At 41.4% G+C, this 24,431-nt stretch overlaps 2 protein-coding genes across 2 annotated transcripts; both read right to left on the bottom strand.

The window, feature by feature from the left end:
- Positions 1–133: 133 nt before the first annotated feature.
- Positions 134–18,222, bottom strand: gtpbp4 (GTP binding protein 4). The gene is made up of 17 exons (XM_020932376.2): positions 18,097–18,222; positions 13,438–13,608; positions 12,256–12,359; positions 11,088–11,224; positions 10,280–10,380; positions 9,085–9,177; positions 8,802–8,993; positions 7,535–7,600; positions 7,317–7,406; positions 7,081–7,191; positions 6,872–6,949; positions 6,597–6,648; positions 4,214–4,314; positions 3,906–4,103; positions 2,172–2,237; positions 1,936–2,085; positions 134–669 (listed from the first exon to the last, which is right to left on the bottom strand). Exons 1-17 carry the CDS (start codon positions 18,142–18,144, stop codon positions 517–519), a joined length of 1,911 nt encoding a protein of 636 aa, XP_020788035.2. The 5' UTR covers positions 18,145–18,222; the 3' UTR covers positions 134–516.
- Positions 18,223–20,627: 2,405 nt separating this feature from the next.
- On the bottom strand, positions 20,628–24,218 carry LOC110167078 (protein glass-like). Its single transcript, XM_020932381.2, has 3 exons — positions 24,087–24,218; positions 23,084–23,171; positions 20,628–22,516 (listed from the first exon to the last, which is right to left on the bottom strand). Exons 1-3 carry the CDS (start codon positions 24,103–24,105, stop codon positions 21,988–21,990), a joined length of 636 nt encoding a protein of 211 aa, XP_020788040.2. The 5' UTR covers positions 24,106–24,218; the 3' UTR covers positions 20,628–21,987.
- Positions 24,219–24,431: the final 213 nt, after the last annotated feature.

The following is a 24,431-nucleotide window of genomic DNA, read 5'->3' as shown; positions in this document are numbered from 1 at the left end:
ATACTGCACAAAACTCTCAGGCTCCCAGGCCTCTGGTAGACGACCCGAGCTGAATGAGGGTGAGACCAACCACCGTGGAAGGTGACAAACACAGACACACACACACACATATAAAGGAAAAACACACACCACATATTTTCATATATTTTTATATTTTGTAGAATATGAGGCATTCTGAAAAAAAATGACAACCATTTAATATTTATATTCATTGACGAGAGAGTCATCTTTCATGTTAGAATAAGGCAGAGAACCAGAAATCCAGACTCTCAACCAGGCCTGTCACAACATCGTATACATTTGTTTTGTCATGGACCATTTTTTGCGGACATATTTTCATTTTGTGATCGTCTTACACGAGGACAACAATAAATTGCTGTAGAAGCACATATAAAGACCTTCTAGCTGTTTAGTCTGCAGTGTTCCAGGCCAACTCCTGCAGCAGACTTTTCCTTTCTGCTCACGCACACACAGTTCACAGGCGTCCATAGATGTTCTCAGGTGTCGAGGTGGGGTTTATCTGCGGTCCGTGCTGCCAGACTTCCTCTTCCCGGCGAGCAGGTGTTTGGGTTTGAGGTCAAACACGTGTCGGTCGGACTCGCCCTTCTTTCCCTGTCGGTTCATGCCCTTCTGAGAGTTCTTCATCATGGTCTTGGCCTTCTTCATCATCTGAGGTAAACACACAAAGGTTGTTTATTTTAAAGGGGAAACTAATTTGGCGTAGAGTGACAGATAAAACAAGAAGAACCAACTCTCATGACATACTGCTGCACTGATTTTAGTGGAATCGTCCATTAAAAAGGAGAAAACTGTGCAATAAAAACAAGAACTGTAAGAATGTTTCTGTTTTTTTTTTTAATAGGTGTGCAATGATATTCCCGTGTTGCCATTTATTTTGGTGGGAAAGGGAAACGGTTATCATGGCGTCCTCCCCAGATGCAGCAGGTGAACAGTTCCAAAGAAACTCACAGCTGAAATATTCTAACGGAGGAGGGTTTTATCTTTCAGTAACTTGTTTTTAATGAGAAAAAAAACAAAAAACGGCTAACAACCGTTTTCTGTTTTCGTGACTTAAACTATGATGCCGGACTTTTGCGCTGCATACGGACTAAACCAGGAGTAAAACAGGACTAAAACGGGACTAAAACGGGACGAAACCAGAACTGTACCAGGACTGAACCAGGACTAAGCCAGGACTAAGCCAGGACTAAGCCAGGACTAAGCCAGGACTAAGCCAGGACTAAGCCAGGACTAAACCAGAACTGACCCAGGTTTAAACCTTGAGTACACCTGGACTGAACCTGGACTGAACCTGGACTGAACCAGGACTGAACCAGGACTGAACCAGGACTGAACCAGAACTAAACCGCTCTGGTCCCGGTCCCCGTGCTAACTGGTCCCGATCTCAGTCCCGGGCCTGGAGCCAGCTAGTCCGGTCTCAGCCCCGGTCTCAGCCCCGGTCTCAGCCCCGGTCTCAGCCCCGGTCTCAGCCCCGGTCTCAGCCCCGGTCCTGGAGCCAACTAGTCCCGTCTCAGTCCCAGTCCTGGAGTCAACTAGTCCTGGTCTCAGTCTCGGTCTCAGGCTGTACATGGCGCAAAAGTCCGGCATCGCAGTTTAAGTCACAGAAACAGGAAACGTTATCAGTTTTTTCCATTTTTATTTAAACACAAAATCTAAACTAAAAAAACAAATCGTTATCGTTTTTTTTTTTCATTTTGGTTTTGGAGACAAATAATGAAGAAAATGTTTTTTAGTTTTCTTATTTTCGGTTTTATTTTGAAAAACAAATTATACGCGGATTAAAAAAATGTTGAAAATATAATTTAGCAATAATTGAAAGCGTGATTTTAAATGTGATTCATTGCACAGACTTAACCTGACCCTCTTTAGGTCTAATAAAACCCTTGTGCTGTTTGAGTGTTTGCAGTGAGTTACCTTGGGATCTCTGAGTCCAGACTTGTCCCGTGGAGGTCTGGACGCGCTCTGGCTGCGGGTGCGGGTTCTGGAGGTGGGGGGAGCGGAGGCCTCGCGTTTGCGTTTCTTCACCAGACTGCGAGAGCGTCGGGCCTGCTGCGCGTAGTGACTCTGAAAAACAGACAGAAAACACACGAGGGTCACGCGCGGTCTTCTCATGAGATCAACTGGACTCACACGTGGAACTCTAAACGTACGTCGTCCTTATCGTCCATGTCCAGACCCAGAGAGCCCATCTCCTTCTCCAGCTGCTTCCTCTCCACCTGGAACAAGAGACACAAGGGACCGGGTCAGAGCTCAGGTTCATCTCTGGGCGCCTTGACGTAGACCAGAGTGAAGTCTACAAGTCTTATATAAATTAGTGTAGATTTCACTCTGTAATACAAAATTATGCTTCAAAAAATAACAAATCACTGATCATGTCTCACAATACATGCATCCCCTATTTCAGACTTCTGGTCATCGCACAATTCATACTGGGAAGGATCCTCTAAAAAAGTGAGCATCAAACCTTCATGTTTGTTTTCCCAGTGGGATGCGTCTATTGTCAAAGTCGATCTTTTCAAGTCTTTTGAACCATATCACTTTTGTTTTTGGTTCTGATATTGTCATATTTTAGTTTTGGGATTTGGACATCGTAATTGTGTGGTTGTTGTGTTGTTCCAACAGTGGAAAACGGGCTTCGGAAGTTTGCGAACTCCGTAAGTGCAAAAGTGAATCAGATGTGTGTGACTGCAAACCTCCGTTCAAACTGTTTCTCTTCCCAACGGAATTGAAAAATAGTGAAAGGTGAAGGCGATGGGCAGGACTGATCCACAGGAAGAACCAAAAAGGAAACCTTTTGTCTGCCTAAGAAATCATCCCGAGTTTGCAGCGAACATTTTGTATGTGGAGCAACAACAAAACAAAATTATTTTTTTGTCAACTGATAGATACAAAAGACAAACAGACTGAGCTGCACTTTCTTGTTCGACTTTACAGCAACATCACGTCTCTTTGCAGTGGAAGGTGTTTCTTGGTGAACAGCTGGTGCCTTTCACTTTAGTGTTGACTCTTTAAATTTGTAAGTGAGGTTGAGCGAGGGATCAGGATTTTACTTTATTGGCGCTCCACATACAAAATGTTTGCAGAGAACTCGGGATGATTTCTTAGGCACTTTGGCCGCACGTGACCAACGTGACCTGACCCACAGTCCTACACGGGTCCATTTTTAGAGACCTGCACCTGCCCGGACCTGTTAACATTCCACCCATTACCGCCCGTGCCCGTGATAACCCAGGAGTAACCCAGGACCAAGGTGCGCCCGAACAGACCTTCGGGTGACCGCAGGCGAAAGGACCGGCGTCGAGCTCTGCACCGCACAGAGTTAAGAGCGGCCGTCGCCCGATCGCGCTTTGCGGACACCTGCTCCACGTGCTCAAGCACAGTGACAGCAGGAGAGATGCAGTGACGCTTGTTCCAAAGCCAAATGTTACTTCTCCCACACTACACACGATATATCCACAAGACAACCAACGTACATGTGCCTCTACAAAAAGTGCATAATCGGAGAGAGTTTTCAGTTCCGCTGGAAATATTATAACTCCGGGGGATGGGGGGTGCGATATCATTGCATACCGCGCTGTTGAGCCGCTATACTGCACTGTAGGAAAAAATCCCTAACCCTGACAGTCCTACTCTGTCCTACAGACTCAAGTCATTTCACACAAGGGGTTTTGGTCCTGAGCCGAGTTGCAACAAACACAAACACCAGGGCCTAATCGTGCCAGATTCCACTGGAAGGCAGTGCCTCCAGTGGACAACTTGGGACACCTAAAAAGGGCTTGTATAGGCTTTTGCACTAGGCTCTCCGTCTTATGGACATGTGGGATATGTTTTACCTCGGGGACAGTGCGGGGACAATGTTGGGACAGTGCAGGGGCATGTTTCACCTTGGTGGCTGTGCGGGGCATGCGGGGCCCGTGCTTGTCCTTCTCCTTGGACTCCAGGACCATCAACTGTTTCTTGTCTTTGATCTGCTTGGCCAGGACGCGGATCTCCTGCATTTCCTCGTCCTCACTGTCCTCGTCCGAGTCGTACTCTCCGGCGCGCTCTCGCAGCTCCTCCTCCCGCTCCAGATCCTCCAGTTTCTGAACAAAACAGCACAAGAACGACCGTCTTAATTAGATATTGTACATTTTAATCTTGTATAATATTCCACTAAAGCTCAAGAACTAAGTGAGCATCTCCAGAATCGTACCTTCATGATATCTGGGTCGATGTAGTCTGCGATGTTGTGTCCCTCCCACACCTCGGGGATCTTGTCCTGCTTCTCCTCGCTGTTCATCAGGTCCCAGTACTCTGCGCAACAGAAGGGAGGTCAGAGGTCACGAGAAACCAACGACCAAGGCAATGGAAAACAAGACTCAAACTACTATGACCTCAACCACGTGATATAAGACAAAAACAGGAGGAAATAAAGTTAACGGACCACCCTCTCTGACGTTTTTAGAATAGTCCACACCGCCTGGTTCAGATTTTAACATTTGCCCCCATTCGGCAAAATAAAAACATTTCTGAAGTCTGTAGACAGCTCAGACCAATGGCTGTTTTATACCGAGGAATACTAGCCAATATCTTAACTTATAGCTCGACTTTGTATGCTTCCCTAATCTATGCAGGATTTGTGACTGTTGTGGGCCTAAATTTTTGGTGCATTGTTCTCCAGCAGAATGTTAGATTTAAACAGGGGGCATTGATTAATTACCCATACAACATATTTAGATCGCAATGTTTATTATTTTTAAAAAGCTCTATTCGCTGAAAACAACATACTGACATGTTTTACAAGTTTCATTTTTAAAGTCAAGCGACAAGGTCTGGGGAGAGTTCACAAAATTACTCAAACATGCATAGACGACACCTTCAACCTCTTCAGATATGTTTTTGAAGAGGGAACACATAGACACAGACACGTTTATTATGTGATCCGTGTTATATGTGCTCATTTTGGAATAGTCTAACCCTGGGGTCTTCAACATTTTTCAGACCAGGGACCCCCAAACTGATGAAGAGCTAGAGCGGGGACCCCCTACTATATATATGGCATATAATTGTTTTTTATATTAAATTGGGCCTAGTGTCATGTATAAACAGCTACTCTGTTATTGTAGATTCAACACCAGAGGGTATTTCATCAAACTCAATTAACAAGTACATTCTTAATCCTGAGCTGAAACTATCTCCATGTCCAGCTTAAGCCTCAAACCGGTCAAAGACAGAAATAAACCTGAGTCTGACCAAAGCTAATTCAGCCCTGAAGTTTAAGCTGCTCTTTGCGCTCAAGGTGACTCCAACAAGGCCAGAGCAACGACATCACAGAAAATGTTATTAGGTTCTTTTATTCAGACCTAGAGTGTTATTTCATACCTGACAGTTTCGACTGCTCACTAACGTCTTCCTCAGAGTCACGTGATGTTGCTGTGACGTGTCTGGTCAGCTGATTTAAACAAGTTTATATCTCTATATGTGTCAATATCAACACACCAGTGAAACCGTACAGAAAACTCAGACAACTACCCGTCCACCCGAAAGACAAAATAGAACCGGAGCATAAATGTAATGTAATATACGAAATACCCTGCATGTCCTGCATAAAACATACATCGGGGAAACGGGGAGGGCGTTCAGTACACGAAAAAAAGGAACATAGAACAGAATGCGAGAAGGAAACAGCGAAGGCGAAACACGAGCAACAAAACACAAAGCAGAACAGGAACAACTCAAATCGGCCATTTCTGACCATTGTAAAAGACAGAACCACGTTATGGACTGGGATGGAGCAAACATCATTGGGACAGAGGAAAACAAACATCGCCGCTGGATTAAAGAAGCAATCGAAATACAGAAACGTGCCCACAGGACTGTAAACCGGGACGAGGGGGCTTTTACACTCTCACACACCTGGGATGCTGTCCCGAGGAAGTCGGACTGCAGGTGGCGCTGTCGTCCTGCCTCCACCGGTAGGAAGACAGCGCCAAAATCTGTTTAAATCAGCTGACCAGACACGTCACAGCAACATCACGTGACTCTGAGGAAGACGCTAGTGAGCAGTCGAAACTGTCAGGTATGAAATAACACTCTAGGTCTGAAAAAAAGAACCTAATAACACAGAATATTGGAAGATCAAATGAATCTCATTGGACTATCACAGAAAATGGGCTCAAACTGTGACTTTTTTAATGATCAGATCAGATTAAACGAGAGAGGAGCCACAGCGCACGGACAAGAGCTTGATTAGGGCCATGGAACTTTTCTCGTCATTCTGACCTGAGGACCGAGAGGAAAGACGTGACTCCCCCCTCCTCTCCTGTTCGCTCTCTGGACAGAGGAGTAGCCTGACCCCCTTCCCGATGCGCGGTAGTACGCTGTGTCCTTAACAAGAAACAATAAAATCTGCGCTGACATGTTTGCAGTTTGACAGGGAGTGAGAGACGAGGGAATGAAGAGAGAGAGAGACGTGATGAAGGAGTGAATAGACAGAACCCACTGAAAACCAGTTCATCCTTCAAAAATGACGTATAAAAAAAAAAAAAGACTTCGTGACCCCCCCTGCAGTACCAAACAGACAGAGGGAAACTTACTCTGCAGATCCAGAATGTAGTCGTCTCCCATCTCCAGCTCCAAGTCGCGCTCCTGCAAAATCACAAAAACATGCACTTTTATGAAGAAATACAAACTGTCTACATCTCCTAAAAGAGCCCTGCCACAAATCCTGTCACATGTGAAACTGTAGAGGAGTGAACATGACCACAGGCAGAGAGCAGAAGAAGCCTGAGCCAGGTTTGGTCATACAACACAAAGTTATTTAAACTGAAGTGAAAACCAGCGCAGGTCAGGATGTAGAAAGAGTCTGTACCGTTTTGCGTTTGGGTTGGTCCACCTCCATGGCCTTCTTCCTCTGGAGCGCCCCCTCTGGGATGAACGGAGGTCTTTCCTGAAAAAATAGGCCTCAGCTTTAGAGAGCATATTTGACACAAGACTGAAATATCAAAATGAACTAATAAACGGAATTTTAGAACAGTGATTTTGATTCCAATATCTAGTGCAGTTCTTGTGGGGCCTGACCTTCTCATCCCTCTTGTTGGGCATGGCCAGGTGCAGGCGGTTCAGCACGTCATGGACCTTCTTCGTCTTCATCTTTGCGTCGACTCGGTGAGCCAGGAGCCGGTCACACGCCTGTGGTCAGCGACACAACCACGACAAAGTTACAGAAACCAGATTGTGGATCCATGGAGGAAGTGAGAAGGTTCTGACAATAGATTCAGTAGGAAATAATTCAGAATAAAGTGAAAGTGGGTCACCTCAGTCTTGACCTGCATGACGCCCTCTTCTGTCAGAGTGCTGCTCTCGATCACAGGAATCCCATCAGACACCAGGTCAGAAAAGATTTTCTGTTCAAACAAAACTAATTAATAAGTACACATTTGGTGACGATTTATGACCGGCTCTTCAGAATCAAACCAAGACTTTTCACTGACAAAAACCAGAAGTTTACTTCATATCAAGCCATGTGACTGACCTGGTTTTCCTCTGTCAGCTCACTGATCTTCTTCACATCACATTTGTTGGCCACAACAATGAGAGGCTGAAAATACAAATTCCATTAAAAAAGAAGTGTCATACCAACCCCACTATTCCTTTTCACATTTTAAAGCAGGGGCCACCAAACTTTTTTCTCTGGCTGTCACATCATTGCTCCTAACTGTGATGGGAGCCGGGGTTGGGTTGGCCGTATAACAGTATGACCCAGACCAAAATGACACCAGCAGGCCTCAGCGTGTAGAAGAAATTACACAATACAATATCAGCACATAATTCCTGGCACATATTTGTTTATCTTTACTGGTGGTTTGCAAAAGTAGTAAGTACTTTGTTTGTTTTAATTTGAAATATCACAGATATTCCATTTATTGCACTATCTGCACTACAGAACTTTGTGCGTGACTGTCTCTTTTTGAGCTTGTCAGGTGATGAAAATTTGGTGGCACATATAAATACGTCATATAATTATTTAAATATACATTCATATTATTATATATACATATAAATACATAAACATATAGTTTTTTTATTTAAAAAAATACAAGATGCACATGTGTTATTAAACAGACCATGACAAATCTTGAGGATTGCCTCACAGGGCCAGTTCAAGTAGTGGGGGGAGGGGCTGGGGACCGGTCAAAGGGGTGTGGCGGACCGGAGTTGACCCACGGGCCTTAGTTTGCTGACCCCTGTTTTAAAGGAACTGTGTCAACTTTTGATTTTAGATTTCATAAACATGAGCTGTGTCCTTAGATATGAGTTTACATGGCACAAATCAAACACAGCTTTTACTGAGAACAATCTAAAGCTGTTGATTCATTCTTAGTTACAAAAACAATATAATGTCCAATTATTATTATTATTTGTGTTACAATTAGGCCGATTACCCAATCAGAAAACAGAATGAGCCTCACATGAGTCTCATTTAGGTTGCACTGCTGAAATACAGTAGGTTTAAACCTATAAGGACTCTCTGATCTGAACGGTCACTCCTTAAACCCCATCCATAAATCCTCTGCAGCTCAGGGAGGGAATTCTGGAGGTTCTGAGCTTTAACACAGGCCAGAGAATGAGGAAACTAGTATATATACTCTATCTGCAGACAATGGCACTTGGAACACAGGTTCAGGTGTAACTGTAATACCTTTTACAAAACAGTAAGAGCACAGGATACATGCTGTTCTTTTGTGTTCCATGCGTAAAGTGTGTGAAAGTGATCACTTAGTTTTGATGTGGGTTTGTACCTTGTTGGCAAAGAGCGGGCGGATGTTGTTGAAGAGCTCCACCTGCTGGCTGAGTGTGTGTCCGCACTGCTCGGACAGATCCATCACGTAGAGCACAGCGGCGCGCAGGTGAGCCAGGGCAGTGATGGCCTGCATCTCGATGGTGTTCCTCTCCTCCAGAGGGTGGTCCAGGATCCCCGGGGTGTCCACTACCTGAACACACAGACGACACGCACAAACAAACATCACAAACATTCTCCTCGTGCTGGGGGAGTTAGACATGGTGCAGAGACGGTGAAGTTACCTGCCAGCGCAGATATCTGTAGTCCATGTGACCTACAAAAAGAGACTTAGTGGTGAAGGCGTACGGCTGCACATCCACATCTGCCCTGGTCACCTGCAAAACACACAGATGTTCACATTCACAGTGTTAACACTTTTTTTCACTGACAAAATGTCATAACTTTTCCATGACTTTTTCACGACTTTACGGCACCTGCATGTGTAGAATTGGTCAGACTTTTTCAGACTTTTAGGGCTAAATATGAAATGTTAACTCTTTCCACTCACCTTATGGTTTGGGATTATAGTTTTTTAACATTCAAAATCCTGTCAGTGCGTTTACTGTCGTCTCTTTTCAACAAAAGGTGCATAAGTTTGGAAATAATGATAACAGCCTCATGAGAACTTAACAGAACACTGGAGTTGTGTGAAAGAGATACTAAAATTCCATGACATTTCCAGGACTGGAAAATGACATTTTCAATTTTGATGACTTTTCCAGGATTTCCATGACTGTGGGAACCCTGCATTCAAATGAACAGTCAGCTTTCAACTTTTGCTTAGTAGATTGGCAATTCCAGACATCCTAGTGAAGGTGTATGGAGTTTAAGGGTGCAATCAGATTAGGACTTTAGAACTGGCACGGATCGCCCCTAAAGCACAGTACGTTTGTACAGTGTGAGCGCAGTCGAACTGTGCCAACGCTGTTCCGCACTGTTTTTATATCCATAAACTCACGGACGAGCATATCATAAAAGGACACACATCAGCCTCAGTATTTAAAAGATATTTATGCCATTGGACTTTTTTTCTCGATCTTAGCACATGTAAACAAACAGCGCAATGTCACGACGTCATCAGGCCGTGGTCCGGTTCTGATGTGCAAGTGTGAGTGCGAGCCATAGAACTCTACGCAATTGTCCTCGAGCACAGCATGGTTCTTAAGTCCTAGTGTGCGCTAAAAACACAGTGGAGCACTTCCATATAACTGCAGGGTTTGTGTGTTAAATGTGTGAATGAATTTAAACAACTCTGGGTATGTTTTTGATAAGGAAACAGCATTTTAACATCAGAAAATAATGGAAAATGGGCCCTTTAAAGCCACTGTAGATTAGACAAATGCTTTCACTGCGAGTGCCTGTATAATTCAGAAGCAAATTGTTACACAGACTAAAGCGGCGTCGAGGCCTGGTAAACAGGTAAAAGGGGGGGCGCACCTTGTTGATGAAGCTGGACTTGCCCACGTTTGGGTACCCACACAGCAGCAGGGTCCTGGTGTTGGGATCGATGGAGGGCAGACGGGACAGATGCTGACGCACTGCAAAAAAAAAAAAAAAAACAAAAAAGATGTTCAGACACCAACTAAAATACACCGAACTGTGATCTGTGTTACGTCTGTGTCCCCTCAAGTGTCCTCGCTTTTATAAATTTTGACTTAATTCTGCACAATTTGACTAAAAATCCAGTGTTTCTTTCCATCTGCCTCTGTGTGTGTGTAAGACCTGCTCCTCCTCTCGCTCTCTGATCCAGCAGCAACTCCTCACCTTTGTTCCTGTTTTTCTCTCCTCTTATAATCCAAATTACACAACGTAAACAATTATTTTATCACCATAATGAGTGAACCTTCTCATTTAACGCATGGACATCGCAAGTGTTTCCTTGTGTCTTACTAATCTCTGTACAATTAAATGTGAATTTCTTCAGAATTATTGGTCCTATCAACGTGAAATAAAAACTGTAGTGGTCTGATTCTCTGCTCTCTATGCCTGAAGTCCTTCTGTCTGTGTTTTCAATAAGATCAAATCGAAAATCGAGACGAATCAATATGGGGGAAAAAAAAAAAAAAGCGATTCTTTTTTCACATCACCCAGCCCTTATTTCTAACGATTTGTGTTTATTCATTCTCCAGTTTTATTTTCTTCTTTCTCCAGGGAAGCAAATAGCGGACACTGCATCATAAATGTTACGCAGTGCAGCTTTAAAATTGGATGTACTTGACTGTGACGTGCAGAGTGTTGTTCATACCCTGCTCCAGGTACTCCAGGCTGGACTTCTGCCTCTTGAGGATGGTGCACATTCTGCCCAGCGCGGCCCTCTTCAGCTGCTTACATCTGTACAGCGAGTCTCCGTACTTCATCAGACGCACGTAATCTTTAGCCACACTGACACAACACAGACAAACATATATTAAATAAAATCCCTGTAGTTTGAAATGTTAAATTTGCATTTTAACTGTCAGATTGCAGATTTGTCGACCTGGTTTGTAGTTAAAATCTAGAATAAAGATTACTAGACTACTGCGTCGGGAGGGACGGTTTGCTGTGACTGGTCATTCTGAGTGTTGAAGTCGGGTTATTTTACTAAATTATTTTGTTACAGAGCTACAGTTTTGTTGCTTGTTTAGTGCAAGGAAACTTGTTTATGCAACAAATTTGTCATTTTCACTGTTTTGATGAAACTTTGATGACTTCTTGCGCAAAGTTTCATAGTTTCATATTCACTTTGCAAAAGAAGTGGTTTAGCAAAGACTTTTAGTGTCACAGCCATAATTTAGCCTTTATTTTTGATTGAAACATATCGATTTGAAACACACACACATTATATATTTTTATATATATATATAAATATATATGCGCATCGTATTGTGGCCTATGTATCGAGGTATGTATCATATCGGCAACTTCTTAATGATACCCAGCCCTAGTCGCGAGAGATTTTTTATTTATAAATCTCCACGCAACCCCGCTCCTCGCTTTCTCAGAAGCACCGTCTTGCCTAACCAATTTTTTTTGTGGGAAACTGATTACTGTTTTTCCTTGTTTAAAACTTGAGAACCGTATTTTCGGGACTATATCCCTTAATATTCTGAAAAAAGATATGCGCCTTATAATTTGGTGCTCCTTATGAAAATAGACGAGAGAATTCAACATTATTGATACTGCGCCTTATAATCCAGTGCGCCTTATAGTCCAAAAAATAAAGTAATGCAGTTCAGGGAGACACAATCACTCAGTCAACAATAAAATATTGTCATTAATGTTCAATAATGACCACAATTTTTTTTTTTTTGCGATTTAAGAGTAATGTATATTAACTTGGGTTGTGAAGAATTGTGACTTTTAAAATATGGGTCCTCAGAAAAAAATCTTGGGGAAACAGTGCAGTAGTGTTGGAGTAATAGGAGGTTCTGTACTTGTCAATGAGGTTCTTGGCGATGTTGATCTGTCCCAGAGCCAGTTTGTAGTGGTCCTTGTCATAGAGCACGTTCATCAGGTCTGCGTAGAACGGGTGGATGTCCTGCAACACAAACGTCACGTCAGCCACCATCCTGTATCTGGAAGGTGCCACCCAGTTTAATCAAAACAGGCTAATACATCATGATATAGTGATACTGCGAGGTGGGTTAAGTGTCTTGCCCAAGCACACAATGACAGCATTCATCTGTGGGAGTTCGAATTGCACCTCCAACTTGTGGATCTGTGGATCTGACCACTCAACCAATGATGTTTCTTATGTCAAGAGCGGGAATCGAACCACCAACCTTCAGATCAGTGGACAAACACTCTAAGGCTATGTTCAGACTGCAGCCTGAAGTGACACAAATCAGATTTTTTTTGGCCCCTGTGCTTCTGTATTTGATCTTTTAAAGACAGTCTGAACGACACAGATCTGATTTTTTCAAACGAGACCCAGTCCACTTGGATATGTGCTCCTGAAACCGATGCATATCCGATCTTTTGACATGTGGCTTCAGTCTGAACGGCCAAGGCGCATTCATCCCACCTACACGTCAGACTCCGAGTCTCGTCAATGGAGGGAAAGTGAGGTTAGTGAGTTCATTCATATTTGGGGGGGATCGCTGTATTTAGGCCAAATTGGAGGGGTCTTATCGGAACCGGATGGTTTATGAAATGATTGCCAAAGAAATGTCCGAGCGCGGCTACAGTCGGTCCTGACTCCAAAGTCAATGAAAAATAAAGAACCCGCGAGCCAAATACAAGGAGGATAAAGACAAAAAAAACAAACTAAGCGGCCGTGGATGTGTAACCTGTCCATTTTACCAAGAACTGGACCATATTTTGGGGACAAGCCCAGAGTTTAGGCGACTTCTGTAAACACTGAGCAGCTCCGTGTGACGTTGTTGTGTCCTCCAATGCGCATGCGGGACATTTTTGGGGCATTTAAATTTCACACTGGAGATCACATACAAGTGGCATTTAATTCCAAACGTGAACGACCTCGCAAAAAAAATCCGAACTGAACATTAAGCCCTGCAGTGTGAAGGTAGCCTTACCAACTGAGCTACTGTCACCTCAATAATAATAATAACAGAATAAAGTGGCGAGGAGCGGTTGCCTGTTGTGGCGTGACTCACGTCAAGCTTGGGGAAGTCGGTGAGGATCTGGCTGAGGCGGTCGTGGTAGTTCTGCTGGGTAAACTTGACTTTCCTCATGTAGAAGTGGCGGATGCGGTGGATCTGGTAGTGCTTGTGCACCACGGTGGGGGTCTTGCGCTGGGTCTTGGATAAGGTGATGTCAATGAAGTCCTGCAACAACAAAAAGCACACATATCTGTTGGACACGGTAAGGATCAGGGTGAGTCATGTTGAAATATTCAAACACTACTGTGGCGGTGCATCAGTATTGTGTTAGAACGTGCCCCTAAATGTCTTGGTTAAGGATCGTGCAGCATTTTTTATATTCATTTACTCCACTTACACCAATCTACGCGCACACTATTCACGCACACACCACTTTCAAACTAGGCAACGCGAGTGAAGAAGAGTCTTGCCTCAGGACTGTTTCTTAGTATAGAACAATAAACAACTGTAATATACAAACTACTGAAATGAATTTACATTATTAAAAGAACAGCTTAAAAGATTAAATATTGGTAATAAGTGATGACAACACTCCAAAAGGTGAATTAAATCCCTGTGCCATCAAACACTGCTCAAGGTGCCATTTCAGCTTACCCATCTTTTCTTATTTTTTATTTTATTTTATTTTTATTTATTTGAGACAGGGACAGCGCACAATTTTCGCATTAACCTTGACAGGAGAGATGCATTGTACATCAGGTTGTAGCATCAGTGCTAATTTCCACCTGTCGTCCCTGGACAGGTTCATTGACTGACTGTATTTAACTGACCTTGACTATCAACTGTTCTGGAGACCTGGGGGAAACCGGAGCACCCAGAGGAAACCCATCCAGACACGGGGAGAAACATGCAAACTCCACACAGAAAGGCCCTGGGCGACCTGGGGATCGAACCCAAAACCTTCTTGCTGTGAGGCATGAGTGCTAGCCACTCAGCCACCGTGCCGCCTTCTTTCTTTCTTGATTTAATATGAACAATGAAAATGTATTTAAATTGTTCATACAGCCTTCAAAACAAAGACAGTGAGGCTTGTATGACGCGTCTCATCTTTTTAATCAACAAAAGCACTAGTATACAGAAATATGCGTTCCCATGCACAGGGTTCCCACTCTTTTTCACTGACAAATCTCAAAACATTTTCATGACCTAAAGTGAATTTTCCATTTCCACTTTACAGCACCTGCATGTTTAGAATTGCTCAGACTTTTAGGGCTAAATGTTAACCCTTTCCACTCTCTCTTTTAAACAAAAAGTGCAGACATTCAGAAATAATAGTCTAATGCAGGGGTGGGCAAACTTTCTGGCTCGCGGGCCACATAGGGTCCTAAAGTTTGACTGAAGGGCCGGACAGAAGACAGGACATGACGTGTTAAGAGCTCAGATTCATTACGTTCTTATTCACATTTATCTAGGACGTCAGACGCGCTGCACGTCTCATCACTGCTGTGAAAGATTCAGAACACATAAAACCGTTAAGACAAGTTCCACGACACACCACGAGTGAATGTACGTCGTGAGTTCACTGTTTTTGAATATAATTGGTAACAGCTCAAAAACAAAGCTCACACTGTTCAACCACAGATACACACCTGTGAGTGTGGTAAAACCTGACTCCAAAACGTTGTACACATTAACAAATACAACTCAGAGTCCATAGATTTCCTTGATTGATTTATATCAACTCAAAATGGAAGCAGTCTTATATCTTAAGCACCAACTACTTCACTCATGGTCTGAATAACTCCTGTAAGAACACTTTCCCATAAAGCATTGCGGCCAACATAATACGCCGCAACTCAATGTATATATAGTGCGCCATCTACTGGGAAATGCTGGAAATGCATGACAAATAAAACATCAACAAGGTTTATTATTGTAATTTATTCCAGTTCGGCGGGCCGGATTAAAAGGTTTAAAGGGCCGCATACGGTCCCCGGGCCGTAGTTTGCCCACCCCTGGTCTAATGAGAACTTAACACGATGCTGGAGTTGCGTGAAAGAGATACAAAAATTCCATGATTTTTTTCAGGTCTGGAAAATGACATTTTCAATTTCCATGACTTTTCCAGGATTTCCATGACCGTGGGAACCCTCAATACAGTGTTCAAGAGCACCAGGTTAGGTTAGGTTAAGTCGTTTTATTCGCTATACATAATAAATACATATAAAAACACAATTACAAATAAAGTGTTGCAGAGCTCCAGGGCATTTGTTCCATAAATAACTCATTTCTCAAACTAGGGGGTGTAACGATATGAAAGTCTCATTGTACAATATCCAAATTTCTCTGTATGATATTTTCACGATACACATCACACGGTACGATATTTATTGTGATATTTTGTGGAGACTAACAGCTGTCAACAGGCTATTTTTTCTTTTAAAATGCCTTGACAAGACTTAATCCAAAGAACTAAGACTTAAAAGTGCTTAGAACTGTTATTTCTTCTTGTCGTCTGCACTGAAATGGAGCAAAGGATCATGGTCTATGTAGTTCCCTCTGTCTCTTTTTAGCTGTTGCTGCATCATAACTCTTCATTTAAGCAAAGAGACTTGTAATTTAATATATTTTGATGGTCCGTGATCAGTGTTGGGAAGGTGACTTTTAAAATGTATATTTAAAAACCCTACAGATTACAGATTACACACACACACACAATGTAGTTTGTAACGTAATCCATTAAATTACTTAAAGTGAGTAACGTAATCTGAATACTTTGGATTACTTGATATTGTCATGCTTTTTAGTTTAGTTCTGGTTTTAGTCCTAGTTTAGTCCTAGTTTAGTTCTACTTTAGTCCTAGTTTAGTTTAGTTTAGTCCTAATTTAGTCCTAGTTTAGCTCTGGTTTTAGTCCTGGTTTAGTTCTGATTTAGTCCCAGTTTAGTTCTAGTTTAGTCCCAGTTTAGTTCTAGTTCCAGTTTAGTTCTAGTTTAGTCCCAGTTTAGTTCTAATTTCGTTCTGGTTTAGTCCTAGTTTAGCTTTGGTTTTAGTCCTGGTTTAGTCCTACTTTAGTCCCAGTTTAGTTCTGGTTTTAGTCCTAGTTTAGTTCTGGTTTTAGTCCTAGTTTAGTTCTGGTTTTAGTCCTAGTTTAGTTCTGGTTTTAGTCCTAGTTTAGTCCTGGTTTAGTCCTAGTTTAGTCCTGGTTTGTCCCAAAATGTGAAAACTGAAAATTACCGCCCTGTAATCCATTTATTTCAACAAAGTAACTGTAATCCAATTACCACTCACTGAAACAGTAACTGTAACTGAATACAGTTACTCATAATTTGTACTCTGATTACTCTGGTACATGTAATCTGTTACTCCCCAACACTGTCCGTGATATTATTGTGAGAACTCTGATGATTCAGTATTTAATTTTAATTAATTTATTCATGAGTACAACAGCAGCTGGAACGAAACTACTTTTAAAAAGATTTGTGTGACTGTAACAAACTGCACAGAAACGAGATGCTTCTCCCATTTTATCCACTATTGAGATATTGCAGCAGAAATAACACCACTGTAATAAATGTTAAGTGTGTCCACGTTGAGTTTTGTATTGTTATTGTGGGCAGAGGTTTATCACATGGTTCTACACATGCGCAAAAAGGACCTGCCTCCCCACGACAACACGCAGCTTATATTATCATTATTATTAGACCAAGAACGTGATTTAAGTGAAAATACGGGTTCGAATAGTTATGGTTTAGTATTAGTTTAAAGCACAGGTGTCAATCATAAGGCCCGGGGGCCAGATCCGGCCCTCCAAGACCTTTAATGTGGCCCTTGGGTGATTTTCTACTAAAATATTTTAATTATATTTTCTATTATAATATTGGTAATTTTCTGTGGTGTTTATCACAGCAGCGTCTCCAGTGTCTCTGTACGTGGCCCCTCCCACCAGAGCAGCACAAATGAAGACTTGACAAACGCTCTTAAAGGACGATCGTTTTGACTGTTGACCGTGACACCCTCATCAGAAAAATGTCCAACATGAGAAAAGTGGAGCCGAGGGCAGGATTTTACAAGAAAAATTGACTTATTCCTGTTTGCATACAAGTTCATGTTAAAACATTGTGTTGAAATTGCATTTTTCTTAAAGTTTCAAGTTGTTCATAATATTATAATATTTTGTAAAAGAAAGAGTTCATCAATTAAAAAAGATTTCTGTAATAGATTTGTGTTTCTCTGCACAAATATTTGAACTTATTGCTTATTTTTGTGGTTTATATGAGATGAGTTTTCTGATCCGGCCCCTTTGGAATCAAATTAGGTTGGATATGGCCCCCGGACCAAAATGAGTTTGACACCCCTGGTTTAAAGCTTAGACATGTAACATTAATGGTTAAGGTTAAAATCAGCCTCCAAGAATTAAATGGAAGTCAAAGTAGGGAGGCCAGACATCCCTGTTTAGCCGGGACAGTCCCAGTTTTGAGCCCTATGTTAGTATTTTGACCAATTTGATCCAAACCAGGTCTAAACCAGGTCTAAACTAAAACAGGACTAAAACAGTTTTTTAGACTAGTCTGAGCCCCGGTGCGCACACACGTGTTTCTCTCTCTCCACAGACTCTGGTCTAAACCGTATTTTGTCTCGTATTTTCTCGCTGACAGCCTCGTCGGAAAACAGCGCGGGGCTTTAGAGGTTCGGAGAGTTCGGACTGGACTCACCTTGGCGGTAGGGACCACCATAATCTTCTTAAAATTGTACAGTGCCATGTTTGGACGGTGGAGACGGTCCGGCGAGGCACGCGGAGAGGACAGGAGCACTTCCGCCCACACCGGAAATGATGTGGAGGAGCGTTTTCAAAGGAGCGCCCTCTAATGGTACTGCCCACAGAACTATAATGGTACTGCCCATAGAACTATAATGGTACTGCCCATAGAACTATAATGGTACTGCCCATAGAACTATAATGGTACTGCCCATAGAACTATAACAGAGATCTCAACCTGTAGCTCAGGACCTACCAGTAGCTCAACAAAGGATTTTGGAATTATACCATTCTGCTGAATAAGAAGGGAAAAAAAAAAGTTAATTACATGCCTATTAGGCAAGAAATCTAGGGGTAATAATGGACTCAGACTTTTAACTTTAACAGCCACATCAAATCAATAACATCTGCAGCCTTTTACCATCTGAAAAACAGAGCAAAAATCAGAGGTTTACTGTCTAAATCAGACTTGGAGAAACTTATCCATGCGTTTGTCTCCAGTAGGTTAGATACTGTAATGTTCTGCTCACTGGTCTCTCCAAACGAGCTGTGAGACGCTGCAGAACATCCAGAACATCCAGAACATCCAGAACGCTGCAGCTCGGGTCCTGACTCGAACTAGGAAGTACGAGCACATAAGTCCTGTGCTCAGGTCTCTGCACTGGCTTCCTGTGGCTCAGAGACTTTAAAGCAGCTCTGTTTGTACAAGTGTCTCCATGACCGAGCACCAAAGTCCATCTGTGACATGTTAGTGTCATATGAACCATCTCACACTCTGAGGAGCTCAGGGACCGGCCTCCTGCTGGTGCCCAGAGTCACGACTAAACAAGGGGAGTCAGAGTTTCAGGTTCATGCAGCTAAAACCTGGAACAGTCTGAACATGTGAGACAGACTCTTCTGTGATGCTGTTTAAATCCAGACTCAAAACATTTCTGTTTAACTGTGCAAATAACTGAAAGGTTTTCATTCCGCACTCTTCTCTCCAATTTATGTCTCTCTTTTTTAATTTTAATCTTCATGATTATTTATGTTTTGATTTGTTTTTATTATGATTTTAATGTATTTCTTTTTCTGTAAAGCACTTTGAATTACTTTGTGTACGAATTGTGCTGTACAAATAAACTTGCCTTGCCTCGCCTATTATGATTGTAAATGTATAATTTTGAAGCCCAACTGTGTGCACTAACTAATGGACAATTGTTTATGTTGTACAGGCATCTAAGTGTACCCAGTGTTGGGAAGGTCACTTTTAAAATGTATTCCTCTACAGATTACAGATTACATACCCCAAAATGTAGTTTGTAGCGTAATCCATTAATAGTTAATTAATTATTACTTAAAGTGAGTAATCTCTGAGTAATCTGAATGCTTTGGATTACTTGGTTTGCTCTAGAGAAGCAAAGACTAGGACCAGACTTTCCTTAACCGTATTAAAAATATTATTGATAAAAGAGAAAGAGACACAGTCTGCACAGCATGATTTAGTCCTGTTAAATCCTGTTTGAGACATAGTTTAGACCTGGTTTTAGACCTGATTTAGACCTGGTTTAGACCTGGTTTTAGTCCTTGTTTTGGTCCTAGTTTAGACCTGGTTTAGACCTGGAGTCCAGCAATGAGTGGAATTACTGAAAAAAATAAAACAAAAAAAAATAGCCCAAAATGTGAAAACAGGAAAATACCTCTGTATCCATTTATTTCCAACCAAGTTATTGTAATTCAGTTACCACTCATTGAAACAGTAACTGTAACTGAATACTGTTACTCTTAATTTGTACTCTGATTATGTAACTCTGGTACATGTAATCTGTTACTCCCCAACACTGACTGTACCCTCGTCCTCTTTTTTTATAATTGTCTCAATTTCTTTCTGCCGTTAAAATGAGTAGCTCTCTGGCATTTTTGTTTTGTAAAAGTAGCTCATTGGAGGAAAACGTTTTGAGACCCCTGATCTATAATCTCTTGTCTCAGGAGCACAGACTCACACAAACAGAAGCTTCATTCTTCCAGCTAGTTGTTGTAGCAGTGGAGAAATGCAGCATGTCTATAAAATAAAGGCCTTCATGTGTGACTTTGGAGCTAAAACATCACAGCTCTGCAATAAAAAGTTGTTGGGGCTGATTGAATCTTTTTATTCTAAGAATAAAACAATTTCCTATAATTTTATTCTTAAATCAAGTAAGTATCTATTTTCAAATATCATTCAACAAATTGTGAAGCTTTTCAGCAGCCAAACTCTGAGCTCTGTGCTGCCCTCTAGAGGACAGAGGGACAATAAAATCGCTAAAACAAATGCTGATTGTTCAAATGCTGATTTTTGTTGCAACAGAAGAAGTATTAACATTAATATCACCAGAGCTAAAATACTTGTGTACTACTACTAATACTGTAAATGGAGAGGCAAGAGGGTAGACATCATAAAAATTATGACGGTGAAGATAATATTAGTTTGAGTATAGGGACTAAAAATGTTTATTTAAAAATGGGGGGATACAATGAAATGCCTTTAAAATTACACTTTGAGTTTGTAATAAGTAGCAGAAGATGATGAAAGGAAATTAGTTTAATTATAAGTATAATAGTTTAAGTAAAGGGACTAGAAATGTTTATTTAAAAATGGGAGAGGAAAAAATAAATAAATAAAATAATTGTCCGTAATGTGTCAATGTGAAGGGCCTAGTGGTGTGTTTTTGTTTGATTTAGCCAAATTTGTGTCAGTGTGTGTGTGGTCAGGGAGAAATGGGGGCTTTTTTTTGTGTTTTGTTTTATGTTGTTTATTGTAATTTGTTAAATGTTGATTGTTATATTTTTTTAATGTTATATTCTGTTGTCGTTAATAAAAAAAAAAACATCATAAAAATCACATTACACACATGTAAAAAACAGATAAAACATCATAATCATCATAATAATAAATAATAACAGCCGGTTTGTGTGACACAGACCAGCAGCATCAGTCTCTCCTCTCTGTCTCTCTCTGGTCTTATTTCTAACCCTGATTGACCCTGATAATTTAGATCACATGTTACGAATTAATTCTCCCTCCCTTTGCTCTCCACGTTAAGTCACTCCCCCTTCAGAGCGCCATCACAACACAGTCAAGAGTGCAACCCGCTAATGAAGCTGCTGCACATCACATCAGGTTTGTGAAGTTGTTGTGCACAGTCTTAGATCGTACTTTTGTATTTATGGACGACCAGATGACAACGGCCAGATGTGCGAACCGAATTGCCCTTTGGGATTAATAAAGTTGCTGATTGATTGATTGAGAACATTAAGTATCACCAGGGATCAGGGATGGACCTTCACTGGAGACCAGGGAGATGGTGCAGTTGTTTGGCAAGAGGACGCATCAGACTGAACAGCTATTGGTCGCTCAGTGTGTCCATCAAAACGCATTTATAACATCTTTTTTTACAACTTTTTAATGCGTTTTATCATATTTACATATTTATATTTAAACGTTATTTATCAAAATTTATTCCCACTGTGATTTTAACCAAGTGTTTATGAATATTTATTTGTTTTAATCACCTTTTTTAACATCATGTCACTTTATACATGCAGTCTATTGTGTGTCCTCATGTGTCTTTTGAGACTAGATCTTACAGCAAAAACTTTCTTACAGACTGAACAGCTGAACGGTTTCTCTCCCGTGTGTGTCCTCATGTGCGTTTTGAGATTAAACCTCACAGCAAACACTTTGGCACAGACTGAACAGCTGAATGATTTCTCCCCGGTGTGTGTCTTCATATGAGTTTTGAGATTAAATCTGACAGCAAAAACCTTCTCACAGACTGGGCAGGCAAACGGTTTCTCCCCGGTGTGTGTCCTCAAGTGCGTTTTGAGATCACAATTTTACAGCAAACACTTTCTTACAGACTGAACAGCTGAACGGTTTCTCCCCGGTGTGTGTCCTCATATGTTTTTTGAGACTAGAACTATCAGCACACACTTTCTTACAGACTGAACAGCCGAATGGTTCTTCTCCTGTGTGAACTCTGCGGTGTATTTGTAGTTTATATTTAGACCCAAATCTCTCTTTACAAACAGAGCACTTGTGTTTCGTGCCCTCAGTTCCTTCTCCAGTTCCTGTCGTGTCTCCAGTGTTCACGGTGGCTCTGGTCTCTGGCGCAGACTCGTCTTCGTCAGACCCTGTGTCCAAGTGTGAACGGCTGAGTGGAGCTCTCCAGTCTTCATCACTGTCAGAAGAGTGCTCTGTCTCTCCTTCAGTCTCTGGTCTGATGTCCTCTTCCTGTGCGTCCTCACTGTGGACACGTGGCTCTGCTTTGACGTCCTCTCTCTGCTCAGTTTCTCTTTGTTGAAGCTGCGACGACTCTTCTGTCTTCACACTCACAGCACCAAACTCTGGCACAGACCTGAAAAATATAAGACACATTTGTATATTTTAAACCAAAACTGAATATCTGTAATAGAAATGAATAAGAATGAAAGAATAACCAAATAAAGAATTGCAGGTTGTTTTGCACGAACATAAACGCTAAACTTTTTCGCCTTCGTTAACATTATTATTAGTTTGTACGACCATAAACGAAAAACAAATTTAAAAAAAAAGAACGAGGAAGAAAAGAATTTTGGTTTGTAAAATATTTGGCGCAATGACTTTAAATATTTCAACACTGCAGAAACCTTTTAAAAAAGAGTATAAACTGTCATGTTTTGGAAAATATGGAGCTCTGGAGTTGATGAATTGTGCATTGAGTTTTGTTTGTTTTACTTTATATTTTGTCTCTTATATGTACAGTGAGTGGAGTTGTGAATGTAAACTTGTTGTGAATGCGTTTGGTATCTTTGTTTCAGCTCGGACTCTTCCTGTCATGACCCGCGTAGTCGTGGTTTATGTTTTGTTTTTGTTTGCCGCAAATTATCCAATTGAAAAAAAAAAGAAAAAAAAGAATGGCAGTTTGAAAGTGTCTGAGACTCACACTTGCAGCTGTTCTTCCTCCTGTTTGATGTCGTGTTCTTGTTTAATCTGTGGAGTCAGATCAGGGCTCAGAGTCGACACCTGGACACCTGCAGGAGACAAGAGAATACACACTTCACACACAAAGTTCATTTTCTACATGAACTAGTTCAAAGTTCAGTTCACAAATTTCATAGTTCATAATTGTTTACAGTTCCAAGAAATTAACTAGTTCATAGTTCTTTTTTTTCAATACTATGCTGCGATCGATTATTTTTCAATATCATTGCCAAAGCCCAAAAAACAATCACAGACAACAATTATTTTATCAGTTTTAACAATGAAACTATGTATTAGATTTCATCTTCATGTCAAATTTGTCGCTGAGAGACTGCACTATACTGAAGTCTTAAGGTCTTACTGTACTGTACTGATTACTGTCGCTGTCAATGGGATTCGGGTGGAGGATCTGTCTGTACGGTCTTTTGATTTTGTCTGTGCTTTCATAAACCTTGAAAGTCTGGCCCGGGTGCTTCAGTACAATGTGTCATTTTAAGTTTACTGTTGATGTGAGTGAAGTTTTTGAAGATTTTGTTTTTGAAAGGTGGCAGGCAAAATTTGTAAGTAAATGTGAGGTTATTCCCTTCCTCAGTGACCTTGTCAAAGATCTTGTGAACAATAATCCTTTTTCATATAAGTGCAAAACGTCCTGTTCTGTAACCTTGCTGCTTAATGCTCTGTTTTATGATACAAACGTCCAGAAGATTCCCAGAAGTAAAACTATCAAGTCAACTAAAAATAACATTTATAAATAAACAATACAAAAAGCTTTGGGCAGACTCCCTCAGGCCTTTAGACTCTGATATTTTTTGTTTTTTGTCACACTGATGCTGTGAATTGTGCTGTAGCATCATTAAAGTTTCTGTATCTCTGCCTCTGCGGCTGGTTTTTCATTTTTGCAAAGATACAACAGAAATCAACAAGCTCTTTTAAATATTCACAAGATAAATCCTTGTTGCTCCTACCTGCTACAGTCACCTCCATGCTGCTCACAGAACTATAATACTGAATATTTATTTATAATGTTTTTTATTATAGATCCATGCTGCTGCTGCTTTGTTTTGTTTTGTCTTGTTTCGATGACGCACGCGGCGATGCGACGCTGGAGGCGCGTGTTGCCAGATTGAATGTTTTTCCGCTAAATATTAAAGGCTTTTTACTGTGTGTTTAGCCGGGATTTCGGCTACAAAAATCTGGCACCCTGTGAGTTAAATAGAAGCGCATGGCGTTTACAGACACCGGGACGAACGCGCTCACACTCCGTTCATCAGTGACACAGTAAAAAAAACAAAGTGTTTACACATTTACGC

This window comes from Boleophthalmus pectinirostris, unplaced genomic scaffold (genome assembly GCF_026225935.1).
Source record: "Boleophthalmus pectinirostris isolate CB_2022bp ecotype Guang Dong unplaced genomic scaffold, ASM2622593v1 HiC_scaffold_16, whole genome shotgun sequence".
Classification (NCBI taxonomy): Eukaryota; Metazoa; Chordata; class Actinopteri; order Gobiiformes; family Gobiidae; genus Boleophthalmus; species Boleophthalmus pectinirostris.
The sequence above is the reverse complement of the archived record's forward strand: the minus strand, read 5'-3'. Positions and strand labels throughout refer to the sequence as shown.